Here is a 14583-nt window from a genome sequence, read left to right as displayed (position 1 = left end):
GAAGGTGGTCCACTGAGACGTGGTGGCGAGCGGGCTCGGCGGATCTGAACCGGCGGTGGCGAGCGGGCTCGGCGGCGAAGAAGCAGAGGAACGGCATCCACTGAGACGTGGTCACGTGGAGAATCGCCCTCCCCTCCGGACCGGAGCCGCGACAGCGACGGCGTCCGAACCCAGAGGGGCGGCGGCGGAGATTCAAAATTAGGGTTTTTTTCCTTTACCCTGTTCTGTCCCAGGTTCAAAATTGACCTTGTTGGAGTTTACAAATGCAATTTAGACGTATGCAATTTCCATGATGCTATTAGCCTTTATTCACACAACTACACGGAGTGCGGAAAATGATGAATACATTGATTCCTGAATCCCCGATCCAATATTTGTATCGATCTCCATTGTCAAACTGTGACCCGACAATCAAAAGTGCTATGCTACGCAAATCTTACATCGTCGATGTTAGCGTGGTGCACTACAAGAGAGTGCAATAATATACTGTGCAAAAAAAAAGAAAAAAAAAAAAGAAGCTATGGCACGCTATTAATATGCATTTTTTTTTATAACTTTAGTGCGGTGTGCAGTGATTTTAATGATTCCAACATATGTCATAAAATGCCCTATGAAATGTCCAAACTTCTTCTAAATGGCTTAAAATATGGGTTCTCAATATACATAGCCATATTAAAACTCAAATTTTACTATATAACCAATTTTTGATAAATTTTAAGTAAATAATCATAAAATTTTATTAACAAAGCTAAAAAACACGTTAATAATTATAAATAATCTTTAATAATTATAAATAAATCATCAGACTCCAAAAATATAAATAAAATGCTAAAAATCCAAACAATATCTCATTATCATAAACACTATTTACTTAAAATTTATAAAATATTGACTATTTAGCAAATGTATAAATTTTAATGACTTAATTACTTACAAATTTGTTAAAATATCTATAAACACTAGGAACTCTGGTGAACCAAAAAACTAAAATAAACACTATGAAAATAACATAAAAAAACACTCGAATCCGAGTTCAAAAGCACACAAGAATGTATAAAATAAAACACATTTATTCGCCTCACGATTGCAATATTAGTTGTTGACCTGTAAAATTAGTACAACAATATCTCACGAAAATACACAGACTCCGAGTACAGAGATGATTTAGGCAAGACTTTCTCTTTATACAGACGAATCTAATACAAGAGAGCAGTGTTTTCTAGAGGTTTTATGTGAAAGAAAGTGCGTGAAAAAGTTCCTGCTTAGTTCTGTGCCGCAGCCTCTATTTATACTCATCTGGTGTGGCCTCGTGGTCGTGTCTCTGGCGGTTATTCTGGGGAACGTGGGGTGATCAATCCCACGTTCTGGACGGTTTTGGGTAACCGCCTCTTATCTCTCGCTGAGGTGGACGGTTAATACTCTTCGTATGGTTCCTGAACCGTCAGGGTGTGCGTTTTAGAGTTTGAAACATGTTTTCTTTTGGTTTTGATTAGTCTTTGACCCACGTTCTTCTCTTCTCTCCGAAGTTCTGATCGGTGGGTTTCGTTCTTAACTTATGAACGGTTCGTTCCTTTTCAATGGACGGCCCTTGGGTTTACTTAACCTGAGCTCGGTGCTGGATTCATCTTGCTGCTCGGGAGTCCGACTATTCTACTCGGTGTCCGACTAATTTACCCCGTAACAGCTGCCCTCCAGTTTCTTAGTATTATTAGCAAAAATGGTAAGGAACTATTTCGGTTTTACTCATGACCGTGTTCATCTTTGCTTATTTGTCTCGGGACGATCCGAGTAGAATTCTACATTCTTTTCTTTTTTGCAGGACATCGTACGACGTCGTTTTTCTTTTGGCATTGCTGAACCGTGGCGTCTTTTGCTTCGACGGTCAGATGTGTTTGGCTTCTTGGACAAGCTTAATCCTCGCCGTTCGTGTGGTCTTTATATAAGGCCTTTTCTCAACTTTTGGCTTCATTTTGCTTTTTCTTCTAAATTTTAGTCTCGGAGCGTTCTCGGCTTGATCTGCTTATTCAGACTGTGCTCTTAGCTCTCTCGCTTTTTGCTCGGATCTTCCGATCTTCAATTTCGCGGGTACGACTTTTTTATCATTGATCTGATACATTTTTTTGAGATCGTTATTTGGTGATCTGTATTTTCCCTTATTTCTCGTATTTGGACCCTTCAGACTTTAGGGATCTTAGTTTCTCACCTTCCTTAGGGCTATGGGAGGACTTGCTCGTCCTGATCTGAGTTTTGACTCCCGCGTCGTTCGACGGTCGGAGCCTGATCCCGATAGCGTTATCTTGTCGGATGGGTCCACGTTTCCTTTCCTCAGGAGTCGCGTTTGGTACCATGTTCCAGAGATAGGATGGGACCGCCCTGTAATGGCTTTTGATGAATCATGCGTGTATCTCAGTCCTGAGTCCGAGGGGGTTGATAACGAGAAAAAGGTTTTTGACTCGTCTTCCCTGTCGTGTAGGGATACTATGGTTTTGGAGATATCGTCTTCGTCCGCTTCTTCGAGGGAGAATGGGTCGGAATCTCGTGATTCGACGAGCCTTTCTCTTTCGCGAGATCGAGGAGAGGGCTCTTCTCAAGGCATTCCGGGTCCGAGTGGGAGGACATTTGGGGTCGATCTTCCAGAGGAAGAGGACGAGGCCTTGGTTTTTGAACGGAAAGAGGGCCAGTTTTCGGCCAAGGTTTGGACTTCTCGGGTTACCGAGAAATATATACAAGAGCTGAGGGAGGAATTTGAGATAGCTGAGGGAATTATTATCTCGGCACCTTTGGAACATGAGAGGGCCGATCAGACTCCTGCCGGGAAGATAGCGTTTAATAAGGCTATTTTGAACGTGATCGGAGGGTTGCCAATGCATCCTCTCATTTCCCAGTTCGTTTCTGACCTGGGTTGTTCTCCTACCCAGCTCGTCCCCAACGTGTATAAGATTTTTGTTGGGATGGCCGTGCTATGGGCGAAAGTCTATGATCGCCATGTTACTTTGCAAGACTTTTCGCAGTATTACTCGTTTAAGTCGGCTCCAGGGCAACATGGTTACTATTATGCTCGGGTCAATGATGATCAGTCTAAGGTGGTTACTCGCCTTCCGACCAGCCAGAAAAATTGGAAAGACTATTTCTTTTGGGTTGAAGGGAACGCTTCTTATGAAAGGTGCCCCATAAGGGCTTCGTTCTCGGAACTGGGTGTCACTACTACAAATACAATTTTTCGGTGCGGATGACTTTTGGGTGCGACTTTTCGCACCTAAAAGTCGTACCAAAAATTACTTTCGGGTGCGACTTTTCGCACCCAAATGTCACTGAAGTAACCAAAAAATTTCGCTGATTTTTTTTAAATTTGGGTGCGAAAAGTCGCACCCAAAAGCTTATCATACCTTTGGGTGCGACAAAGTCGCACCCAAAAGTCCAAAACATTTGGAAAATTTAGCGGGATTTTGTTCCCTCTTATTTCACTTCTAAAATTTCGTTCCCTGTTTTTACTTACTCTGCCAAATTCTATCTCATTAGAAGAAGAAGAGAAAGGAAAGAGAAGAAGAGAAAAGAAAAGAAGAAGAAGAGGCTGAGCGGCCGAGAGAGAGAAAGAGAGATTGAGGGGGAGCGAGAAGGAGAGCCCTGGCGGAGGGTCTGGACATGAGCTTCGCCGGAGAATCGGATTCTCAGTCGCGCTGGGAAGCCTCGCTGTTCTACGGCGTCAAATGCAACGCCCTCTTTTGCCGCTCCTGGGTCCCGGTCTCCGGTCAACTAAAGTAAGACTATTAAAATTAGTATTACGTGTTGCTTTCTGGTTGGTTGGTGAATATAGAGGGTTTTGTGGGTTTAATTCCATTTATGAAGGTTGGTTTGGGTAACGCGTCTGTGGGTTTGTTTGTTTATTTATTTGGCTGTACTCTGTTTCGCAACTGCGTAAAAGAGGTTTGTTTGCTGGTGGTTGTGTTAAATTGATCATCATTATTCATTTATTTGTTTTTGTGATTTCAGGGGCATTCTGATAGTCATTCACGGGCTCAACGAGCATAGGTGAGTGACATTAGAATTTTGTGATTTATTGAACTTCGTAGTAAACAGAGAATTTTAATTTAATATGGTGTAATCAAATTGTGAAATGGAATTTTCATTTGCAGTGGAAGATATGTTCAGTTTGCAAGACAGCTTAGCTCCTCCAACTTTGGGGTCTATGCAATGGATTGGATAGGTATATCCTCAATTTTTTTTAATTTTATTTTTTGTACTCCTGGAAATTATTGTGATTAATTAGGTAGTGTTGAGTTATGTCTTGTGGTTCTTGTACGGTGGTATCGATGAGTGATCATCTTGAGAGGTATATAAGAAATGAGCAAATTAATTTCGCGAGACTGAGAAGGAGAGCCACCGAGGGAGAGGACGCGCGGTCGACAGCAGCCACCGAGACCGAGCATCACCTCGCGCGCGCGGCCGAGAAGGAGCGAGCGCCGCCGCGAGCACGCCGAGGACGCCGGGAAAAGAGGGAGACGGCGCCGAGGAGACTAGATTTCGGGAAGCAAGGTAAAGAAAATCTTCTTCCCCACTTCTTAATTCGGATTCTAGGGTTCGTTTTAGGAATTTGGGGGTTTTTTTTTATTTTAATTGAGTTTGATGGTTTGGTTATGTTTTGGAATGGATTTCGGTGATGATTCTTGTGGTTATGGATTTATTCTTGGTTTTGGACGAGTTTGGTTGTGGTTTTGGTTCCGGCCGTGTGATTGAGATTGGTGGTTTTGGGTTTCTTTGGACGAGTTATTGTTATTGTTAATTCATGTGTGTTTGATGTATTGAAATATTGGCCGTGTGTTTGGTTGTGGTTTTGGTTCTTGGCCGTGTGCTTGGTTGTGGTTTTGGTTCTTAATTGGCCGTGTGTTTGGTTGTGGTATTGAAATATTGAATCGTTGATGATTTGAGACTGATTTGTTGTGGATTACATTTTATGATACCAAAGAGGATTCGTCCGAGGAAGCGAAGCGGAGATTATTCACCACCGAGTTCTTCCAGTAATGCAAAATTAGTGGTGTCTCAACAATTACAGGTGATCACTAGCTGTGATTAATATCATCATGCTTTGATTCTTTTTGTTTATAGTAGTTCATTGGTTGTAAACTTGTTTTTCTTTTAGTGTTGGTCAATTCTTTAGGTGTTTTTTTCAAACTTGGTCAGACATAAAAATAAGCTTAAGGGTGCTACTATTAATGACTATGGTTTAAGTTTTTTAAAAAATAAAATAAGAGATAGGATATTGTATCGCTTCTTATTTATTTAGATGGATGAGTTATTGGATAGTGACCAAAAAATTGGACCCTCTATCTAGTTAGAGTGGTCACACCTCTATTTTACAAAAAAAAAAAAAAAAAAAAAAGGGATCATGATATATCTTAATTTTCTTGTAAAAAAAAAGGATTCTTTTTGTCGCGAGTTTTTGTCGAGTTCTTAGTCTCGGTTTAGGTGGGCGTCATGAGTGGTTTGCGCGCTATTGTTTTCTCGTGCTTTAGCCGATTTAGGGATTTAATTGTGGGTGTTCAACTTATTTGGTGTTCAACTCAAAAGTACATATGTTTTATATTGCAGACTGATACAACCACTTCGAGCACGCCGAGGTTGAGTGAGCGCCGCCGCGAGCATGCCAAGGTTGTTTACTTTTCATTGAATCTGGGTTTTGAATATTGAGCTTGTCCGTGTGAATTCTTGGCCGTGTGAATTGTTTGGCTGTGAATATAAAACCAATAATCTGAGAATTGTTAGTTTTGAACAGCCTCTGTAAATTGATGTGGACAGTTCGATACCTATTTAATTTGGATTTGTTGATATTTTTCCTGGAAAGTAGACGTTATGGGTTTTCTAAAATGACCAAGAACGTGTAAATCCGTTGAGATTTGAGTGAGTTATGAATTTTTGAAAACAGGGTTTTAAAGCTGGGAATTTTAAGCGTGTGTTTGAATTTTTGGCCGAAAATTGGAAAAAAAATTAGGGTTGAGGAATTATGATTTGGGGCTTTTAATTTTTGAGATTAGTTTGATGTTTCTGGAGTGTTTTGTGGCTCGGTTGGTGTTTGTGTGCATGTATTTAATTTCTTTTTATTTTTATAAATAAATTAAGAATCGAAGTCACTTTTAAATCAGGTGACAACTAAAGCATTGATAATAATTACGTTTTTCAAAGATTTAAAGTCACTTTATAATAGAGTGACGTCTAAAGCATCATTTCTTGGTGACTTTTGGGTGCGACTTTAGGTGCGGAAAGTCGCACCCGAAAGTCATGACTTTTGGGTGCGACTTTTCCGCACCCAAAGACCTTTAGGTGCGGACTTTTGGGTGCGGAAAAGTCGCACCTAAAGTCGCACCTAAAGGTGTCATTGGGTGCGACTTTTGACTTTTAGGTGCGAAAAAAATCGCACCCAATGCTATTTTTTGTACTAGTGTGTGACTCTGGTTCAGAATTCTTATTTGATAAACTGGGCCAGGTGTTTGTTCTGGTTTCCTCATATGTTTTTTGTTTGGTTCGAGGTTCCCTTCCACAATATCCCGAGGACGAGCGACCACTCCACTCAGAGATCTTTGATATTTCAGAGGCTGATCGGTCGACATTTGTGTTGTCGGACCCAGATCTGCTCGACCAATATTATTATTACCCGTATTCGAGTGAGTATTCTATTTGTCCCTTATCAACTTGCATATGTTCCAGTCTTTTCTCGTTTTCATTTTTTGTTTCTTAACAGAGATTGCCCAGATGGCGAAAAAGAAAACCGCTCCCGAGCTGATCCCCCCAATCCGAAACGTGTTAAGGCTTCCAAGGCTTCGGCTGCCAGCAAGCGGGTGGCCTTGTCTGCTTCGAAGGTTTCGGAGCCTCCGAGCTCTTCTCCGGTGAAAAGCCTGGCCGAACCTTCTTCTGCCTCCGACCCTCTGGCTCCGGTTGTTACCTTCCTTCATGAGCGTTTTCCTGCCGAGAAGGTCCAGGAGGTTCTCGGGTCTGAGCCTTTAGAGAGGCTTAACCAGGCTACCGACTCGGTGGTTTCGGTACGTTTTTACTCATCTAGTCGGCATCTTTTCCCTTTCTTGACAACTTGTTGTGGCTGACCTTTTGATCATCACAGAGCTTCGTCAGCATGACCGGTCTTATCGGGCTGCTAGGCTCCGAGCTCACCTCTTTGAGACAACGAAATGATCGATTTCTCAAGGAAAGAGATGCGGCCAGGGACGAGACAGCCAAGGTTCGGTCAGAGCTTGCTCGGAAGTTCCGAGCAGATCTTGAGGCTGCTCGCTTAGCGGCGGTGGAAGAGTACAAAGTTTTCGAGGACTATCGCGACATGCGTGATGATCTCTATACCGCTGGAATGACCGAGGCCGTTCGGCTCCTTGGTCCGAAGAATCCTACTCTGGATGCGACGAACCTCGATCTCGATTCGGAGTCAAGAGCTAGCGATGACTTGGGTGGAGGAGGCGACCAGGAGTAGAACTTATATTTTATTTTTTGCTTTTTAATTTTTGTTAACCCGCTCGGGTTTTGAACAATTGATCCGTGGTCGGATCTTTTATTATGTAATTTTTGTTAACCCGTTCGGGTTTTGAATAGTTGATCTGTGGTCGGATTTATAATCCGTGTGTTGATTTATCTAAGTTTCTGACTTTGGCGAAAAAAGTAAAAAGTATTTCTGAATTTTGGCAAAATAAAGTATAACTAAGTAGATTTTCTCTAAGTTTTTAAAGCAACTGAAACAAGTGATTATCATGCCGCCTAGTTTATTTTGCCAAAAATAATAAGAATTATGCGATTAAACACCGAGTATTGGAGCAAAAGATAATTAACTTATGTAATTTGAGAGTACGTGCGACCAAGCCGCTTTTTGAAATGTAAAAACAACACTTGCGACCAAGCCGCTTTTTGAATGTTTAAAAGATAAAAAATTTAAACGTAAAATCAACGTAGGTGCTCAGCATTCCAGGGGTTTTTCTCCATATCGCCGCTCAACTGTTGTAGTCGGTAGGCCCCGTTTCCGAAGTCTTCTCGGATGAAGTAGGGTCCTTCCCAGTTTGCGTTGAAGGCTCCTTCCTGGTGGATTTTGGTGTGGAGAAAAACTCTTCTGAGGACTTTGTCGCCGACTTTGAATGATCTTGGTCGGACTTTCCTGTTGAAATACCGAGTAACCTTTTGCTGGTTAGCTAGATTTCTTAATCTGGCTTTTTCTCTTTTTTCTTCTAACAGGTCTAGGTTAATTTTTAGAATGTCGTTGTTTACCTCTGTTGAGTAATTTTCTCTCCTTACTGTTGGTATCAAGACGTCGGTCGGTATGGCCGCGTCGGAACCGTATGCGAGGGAGAAAGGCGTTTCGCCAGTTGAGGAGTGCTCGGTGGTTCTGTACGACCAGAGAACTTCTTGGAGCATATCTACCCACTCTGACTTTTGTTCGCCTAACTTTGTTTTTAAGCCGTTTTTTATTGTCTTTTTGACTGCTTCCACCAAGCCGTTGGACTGTAGTCTGACTGGAGTAGAAAAAACCTTGTTAATGTCATATTTTTCGCAAAAACTTTTGAAAGAATCGCAGTCGAACTGAGTTCCGTGGTCGGATACTATTTTGACTGGTATTCCAAACCGAGTAATAATATTCTTCCATACAAATTTTTCAATTGCATGGGCTGTTATTTTATTTAAGGGCTCAGCTTCAACCCATTTTGAAAAGTAGTCGATGGCTACAATCGCGAACCTGCATCCGCCTCGGCCTGTTGGCAAAGCTCCGATTAGGTCTATTCCCCATTCTGCGAATGGGATCGGGCATGAGAGGGAGATGAGTGGATTAGGTGGAAGCCTCGGGATATTTGAAAACTTTTGACACTTGACGCATTTTTGTGTCATGCGCCGAGCATCGGCTTTTAATGTTGGCCAGTAGAGTCCTTGCCGGATGATCTTTTGTGCCAATGCTTCGCATCCGATGTGACTTCCGCATATCCCTTCATGGATCTCTTTGAGAGTGTACTCGGCTTCGTCTTCATCTAAACATTTGAGTAGAGCCTGAGAAAATCCTCTTTTGTAGAGATTCTGACCTTCGAGGAAATATCGAGCAGCTCTGAATTTCAAGCTTCTAGCCTCATTTTTCTCTTTGGGCAGAGTTCCGTGCTGCAAGTATTCCCTGATCGGAGTTTGCCATGATTTTTGTTGATCGACCTGAAGCACATGGGGAGCTTTCTCAATGCTAGGTTGCCCAATTTTGATCACTGGGATTGATTCCGAGCCGGATCCTTGAGTAGCATGCTTCGCTAATGCATCGGCCTCTTCGTTCATGGCTCTGGGGACTTGGGTGATTTCGCAAAGTTCGAATTTGGTTGCTAGGTTTCTAGCTTTCTCGGCATATAGCGACATCTTTTCGCCTTTTGCCTGAAATTCACATTTCATTTGATTAACAATTAACTGAGAATCCGAATATACTTTGAGCTTTTTGATTTCTAAATCTTTTGCTATTTGTAGCCCATGTATCATGGCTTCGTACTCAGCTTCATTGTTTGAAACATTAAAATCGAATTTTAAAGCGAATTTTACCTTGTCTCCTTCTGGACTGGATAGCGCAATTCCGACCCCGGACCCCTTTTCGTTGACTGCTCCGTCTACATACATGTCCCAAATTGGGAATTCAACTGGTCTGTATGTGAATTCTGCAATGAAGTCAGCAACTGTCTGCCCTTTGATTGCTGGTCGGGGGCTGAAGCGTATATCATACTATGTCAGCTCAATCGACCATTTCATAAGCCTTCCGGACACGTCAGGTTTTTGCAGCACCTGGCGCAGTGGGAAATTGGTGAGGACTGTAATCGGATGCGCGAGGAAGTAGTGTTTTAGCTTCCGAGAAGCAGTGATTAGGGCGAAAGCTAGCTTTTCGAGTTCCGGGTATCTTCCTTCCGTCTCGTTAAGGCGCCGCGAAGTATAATAAACCGGGACCTGGTGTTTTCCCTCATTTTTTATCAGCGCTGAACTTACTGCATGCTCCGATACGGCTAGGTAAATTTCCAGGGGCTCTCCTTCCTGTACTTTTCTTAAAGTCGGAGGCCATGCCAAGTGCTCTTTTAGGGACTCGAAACTCTCATCCCATTGCTTGGTCCATTCAAATTCCTTGGAGCCTCTGAGTACATTGAAGAAGTTAATGCTTCGATCGGTAGACCTTGAGATAAAACGACTCAATGCAGCTATGCATCCTGTCAATTTTTGCACTTCTTTGATGTTTCGTGGTGGTCTCATGTTCCATAGGGCTGTGATCTTCTCTGGATTCACTTCGATGCCTCGTTCATGAACGATGAAACCTAAGAATTTATCTGCAGAGACACCAAACGTACATTTTAGAGGGTTTAGTTTCATGCGATATTGCCTTAGAAGTTCGAATGATCTTCTAAGATCATTCGTATGTTCGTCTATTTTTCGGCTTTTAACTAGCAAATCATCGATGCATGCTTCCATCGTAATCCCGAGTAATTCAGCGAACATTCGATTTACTAATCTTTGATACGTCGCTCCAGCATTTTTTAACCCAAAGGGCATTACTGTGTAGCAGTATAGCCCTCGATCAGTTATGAATGCCGTGTGATCCTGGTCGGGACCATACATAGGGATTTGATTGTAGCCAAAGTAGGCATCCATAAAGCTTAGAATTTCATGGCCTACTGTGGCGTCTACTAACTGATCTATTCTCGGCATAGGGAAACTATCTTTAGGACAAGCCTTGTTCAGATCTGTAAAATCCACACAAGTTCTTCATTTCCCGTTAGGTTTCTTGACCAGGACAGGGTTGGCTACCCATTTAGGATATTTAGTTTCTTTTATTGATCCGTTAGAAATCAGTTTGTCTACTTCTTCTTTTAGGGCTGTATACCTTTCGGAGTTTAAAGCTCTTCTCTTTTGTCTGATAGGTTTTTCTTTAGGATCTATATTTAACCTATGACATGCTATTTGAGGATCTATCCCCGTCATGTCGGACTGTGACCAGGCAAATATATCTAAGCTATTAGATAGGAGAGTAATTAAGTTACTTTTGGTACCTGATTCAAGATATTTTCCAATCTTGAGCTTCTTCTCAGGTTGTTTTGGATCTGGAGCGACATCATCGACTTCGTCTCCTGGGCCAATTTCTTCTCGGCTCGGAAGGCGTGGGTCGAAGTCCGAGTCGATCATCATAACTTTGTGGACATCTTTGTCCTGACTCTCTTTGAGATAATTCGCATAGCAGCTCCTTGCGATAGCCTGAGTTCCGACTACTTCGCCTACCCCGTGTTCGGTAGGAAACTTCATCTTCAAATATTCTATGAAGGCGATAGCCCCGAGAGACTGCAAGGTTGGCCTGCCAATGATTGCGTTGAATGAAGATTTTCCGGGGACCACCACCCACGTCGTGTTAGTGGTTTTGCTCCTTGGGCTTTCTCCCACAGTTATTGGGAGTGGTACTACTCCCTTAGGCTGGATTGAGTCTCCTGTGAATCCATAAAGATTTTCGGGAGAAGGAGCTAATGCATCTTGCTTAAGACCCATCTTGTTGAACGTGTCTTCATAGAGCACGTCGACAGCACTCCCAGTGTCCACCAATATTCGGTGTACATTCCTGTTACCGATAAGAGCAGATATGACCAATGGATCGTTGTGAGGAAACATCACCCACCGAGCATCTTCTGCCGAAAATGTGATAGGCTCCAAGCTTGGTTTAGCTATCTTGTTAGGCATTTTCTCGGATGTAAACAAGATTTGTCGGGGTCCCGCATAGGCTTCTCTCACATAGCTCTTTTGAGCGCTCCTTAAGGTTCCTTCCACATGTGGTCCTCCGACTATGAGTGAAATTTCAGCATACGCCTCACCTTTCTGTTCCTCTTGGTCCCCTTGCTCGGCCTTAAATTTCTTCAGCGCTCCTCTTCGGATTACAACTTCTATAGCTTCTTTGAGGTTGAAACAGTCGGCAGTGCGGTGACCGATGTATGCATGGAAAGCACAATATTTTGTTTTATCTTTTCTTGAGATATCTTTCTTGATCGGTCTTGGCTTGGGGAAATCCTCTTTGTCCTGTGTAAGACTAAATATCTCCTCTATCGGGGCATTGAGCATATGATATTTATCGAACTTACTGGAAAAAGGTTTCAGAGGTCCTGCTCCCGACCGGCTCTTCTTCGGTGGGCGGTTGTCCTCGGAATGTCGTTCCCTATGCTCTTCTCGGTAGCTCTTTGGCGGTTTTGCTTTTCTTGCCGCCAGCCTTGCTTCCTCTGCGTTGATATACTTCTGGGCTCTCTTCAGAAAATCGTTGTAATCCCTTGGACTAGTCTTCTGAAGCGACCACCAGAATTCTGATTCTGTTCGGACGCTGGAGGAGATCCCGAAGAGCTTAAAGTCTTCGTTCAGGTCGTCAACTTGAAGAGCTTGTTCCGAGTAGCGATTAATAAAGTCTTTTAGAGATTTGTCATAGGCTTGTCTCACCGCTAGCAGCCTTTCTTTGGGAGTTTTCCCTGAGCTGGAGCCGACAAATTGTTCCATGAATTTTCTAGATAGCTGTTTCCAGGATCCTACAGAATTTGGCTTTAGTTTTCTGTACCACCTTTTGGTTGAGCCAGTTAAAGTGATAGAGAAAGCTCTGCACATAACTTCTAGTCCGGCTCCTTGCAACAGCATCCAAGAAGAAAAGGTGTCTATATGGTCTCCCGAGTCGGTCTTTCCATCGTATACTGGGATGCTTGGCATCCTGAAACGAACAGGCAACGGGTGTTCTAACACGCGTGCTGTGAAAGGGGAGACAACTTCTCCAACTTTCGGAATAGACTCCTTCTGACCTAGGGCTACCTCTTCGATTCGACGTTCCAATCTTCTAAAATTTGTTTTGTTGGTGCTTGCACTGTCTTCGGTCTCCGAGCTTTCTAAGCTATGCCTGAAAGTGCTCGAATGACCTTTGTCCATGGTGGGCTGGTACCGATCAGGAATCTTTTCCTGACTGTACTGCTCCTTCTCGGACTCAGAATCATCTTCCATCCTCTCATACGAATCTCTAGCATGTCTCCGAGGTTTCTTAATCTGCGGATCCTTCCCGAAGGGTTCTTTCCCTGATCGGTGTGAGGGCTCTAAATCTGGGATCACTATTGCGCTTCGCAGTGTGACCTTTTTCGCCTGCAGTCTTCTCTTCAATTCCCTATTATTTGCCTCTAAGACCGAGAGACGCTCTTGCATCTGTCTGAACTGTTCTTCGAGGCTGGGTTCCGGGAGAAGTTCAACTATTTCTTCCGAGGTGAAAGGCAGGGTGCGGTTATGGTGTTCTATCTCCGTTTACTGGTTAGAGACAGCGTTCACGGGTGCGGACGAACTAGCCATATTCTTCAGCTGGTCCCCCTCCTTCTAGCGCCAACTGTTGACCTGTAAAATTAGTACAACAATATCTCACGAAAATACACAGACTCCGAATACAAGGGCTCCGAGTACATAGATGATTTAGGCAAGACTTTCTCTTTATACAGACGAATCTAATACAAGAGAGCAGTGTTTTCTAGAGGTTTTATGTGAAAGAAAGTGCGTGAAAAAGTTCCTGCTTAGTTCTGTGCCGCAGCCTCTATTTATACTCGTCTGGTGTGGCCTCGTGGTCGTGTCTCTGGCGGTTATTCTGGGGAACGTGGGGTGATCAATCCCACGTTCTGGACGGTTTTGGGTAACTGCCTCTTATCTCTCGCTGAGGTGGACGGTTAATACTCTTCGTATGGTTCCTGAACCGTCAGGGTGTGCGTTTTAGAGTTTGAAACATGTTTTCTTTTGGTTTTGACTAGTCTTTGACCCACGTTCTTCTCTTCTCTCCGAAGTTCTGATCGGTGGTTTTCGTTCTTAACTTATGAACGGTTCGTTCCTTTTCAATGGACAGCCCTTGGGTTTACTTAACCTGAGCTCGGTGCTGGATTCCTCTTGCTGCTCGGGAGTCCGACTATTCTACTTGGTGTCCGACTAATTTACCCCGTAACATTAGTAATTTAACTTTTATTAAGAATTAATATAATTATATGTTTGCGATCCTCACTAATGTATTTTCGAACACCTTATTTTCCAATGATGCTAAAATAATGCGTCTAATTTTGCAAATAATTAATAATTTTTTTTTTGATGTTTACAGTTTATTTTTGAAAAAAATTGTTTACCGTTTTAGATTTTATTTAATTTCATTTTACTGTTTAAAATTTCACTTATAAACAAAATAATCTCAAATAATATTTTACAGCTTAAGATATTATTTCTGAAAGAATTTATGTTAAAAATATTTTTTTTTACACTATTTTGTAATAAAAAAATGTTGACATGTCCGTGTAAGAAAAAATAATGCAAACTTATAGTGGCGTTTATATATATATATATATATATATATATATATATATATATATATTAACTAAAGTAAACTATAATTGGTCCGTTGAGTGTTTTTATATCTACCATCATTTTACACGTGTTTGTATGTATTTTTGTTTCTTCAATTTCTATATGCTTTATTTTATTTTTGCTGCAGGTATTAGATATTACCCGTTTAATCCGTAGTAGTTTATTTATACCGATAAATAATAGCTAACTACCAAAAAAAAGACAACT

At 42.2% G+C, this 14583-nt stretch overlaps 2 protein-coding genes across 4 annotated transcripts; one reads left to right on the top strand and one right to left on the bottom strand.

The window, feature by feature from the left end:
* The first annotated feature begins 3331 nt into the window (after positions 1–3331).
* On the top strand, positions 3332–4631 carry LOC149387892 (uncharacterized). 3 transcript variants are annotated; one of them, XM_089624098.1, is made up of 4 exons: positions 3332–3758; positions 3991–4029; positions 4134–4204; positions 4373–4631. In XM_089624098.1, the coding sequence occupies exons 1-4, from the start codon at positions 3643–3645 to the stop codon at positions 4516–4518; spliced, it is 372 nt and encodes a 123-aa protein (XP_089480224.1). In that variant the 5' UTR covers positions 3332–3642; the 3' UTR covers positions 4519–4631. The 3 variants fall into 3 exon arrangements, with proteins under 3 accessions (XP_089480224.1, XP_089480225.1, XP_089480226.1); XM_089624099.1 differs by having other exon boundaries at positions 3347–3758; positions 4272–4630; XM_089624100.1 differs by having other exon boundaries at positions 3350–3758; positions 4364–4631.
* A 4980-nt stretch (positions 4632–9611) lies between these two features.
* LOC149387891 (uncharacterized) lies at positions 9612–12924 on the bottom strand. Its single transcript, XM_089622268.1, has 3 exons — positions 12724–12924; positions 11196–12042; positions 9612–9706 (listed from the first exon to the last, which is right to left on the bottom strand). Exons 1-3 carry the CDS (start codon positions 12922–12924, stop codon positions 9612–9614), a joined length of 1143 nt encoding a protein of 380 aa, XP_089478394.1.
* Positions 12925–14583: the final 1659 nt, after the last annotated feature.

This window comes from Urtica dioica, chromosome 8 (genome assembly GCF_054948205.1).
Source record: "Urtica dioica subsp. dioica isolate 48M chromosome 8, U.dioica_male_clone48M_v1_H2, whole genome shotgun sequence".
NCBI lineage: Eukaryota > Viridiplantae > Streptophyta > Magnoliopsida > Rosales > Urticaceae > Urtica > Urtica dioica.
The sequence above is the reverse complement of the archived record's forward strand: the minus strand, read 5'-3'. Positions and strand labels throughout refer to the sequence as shown.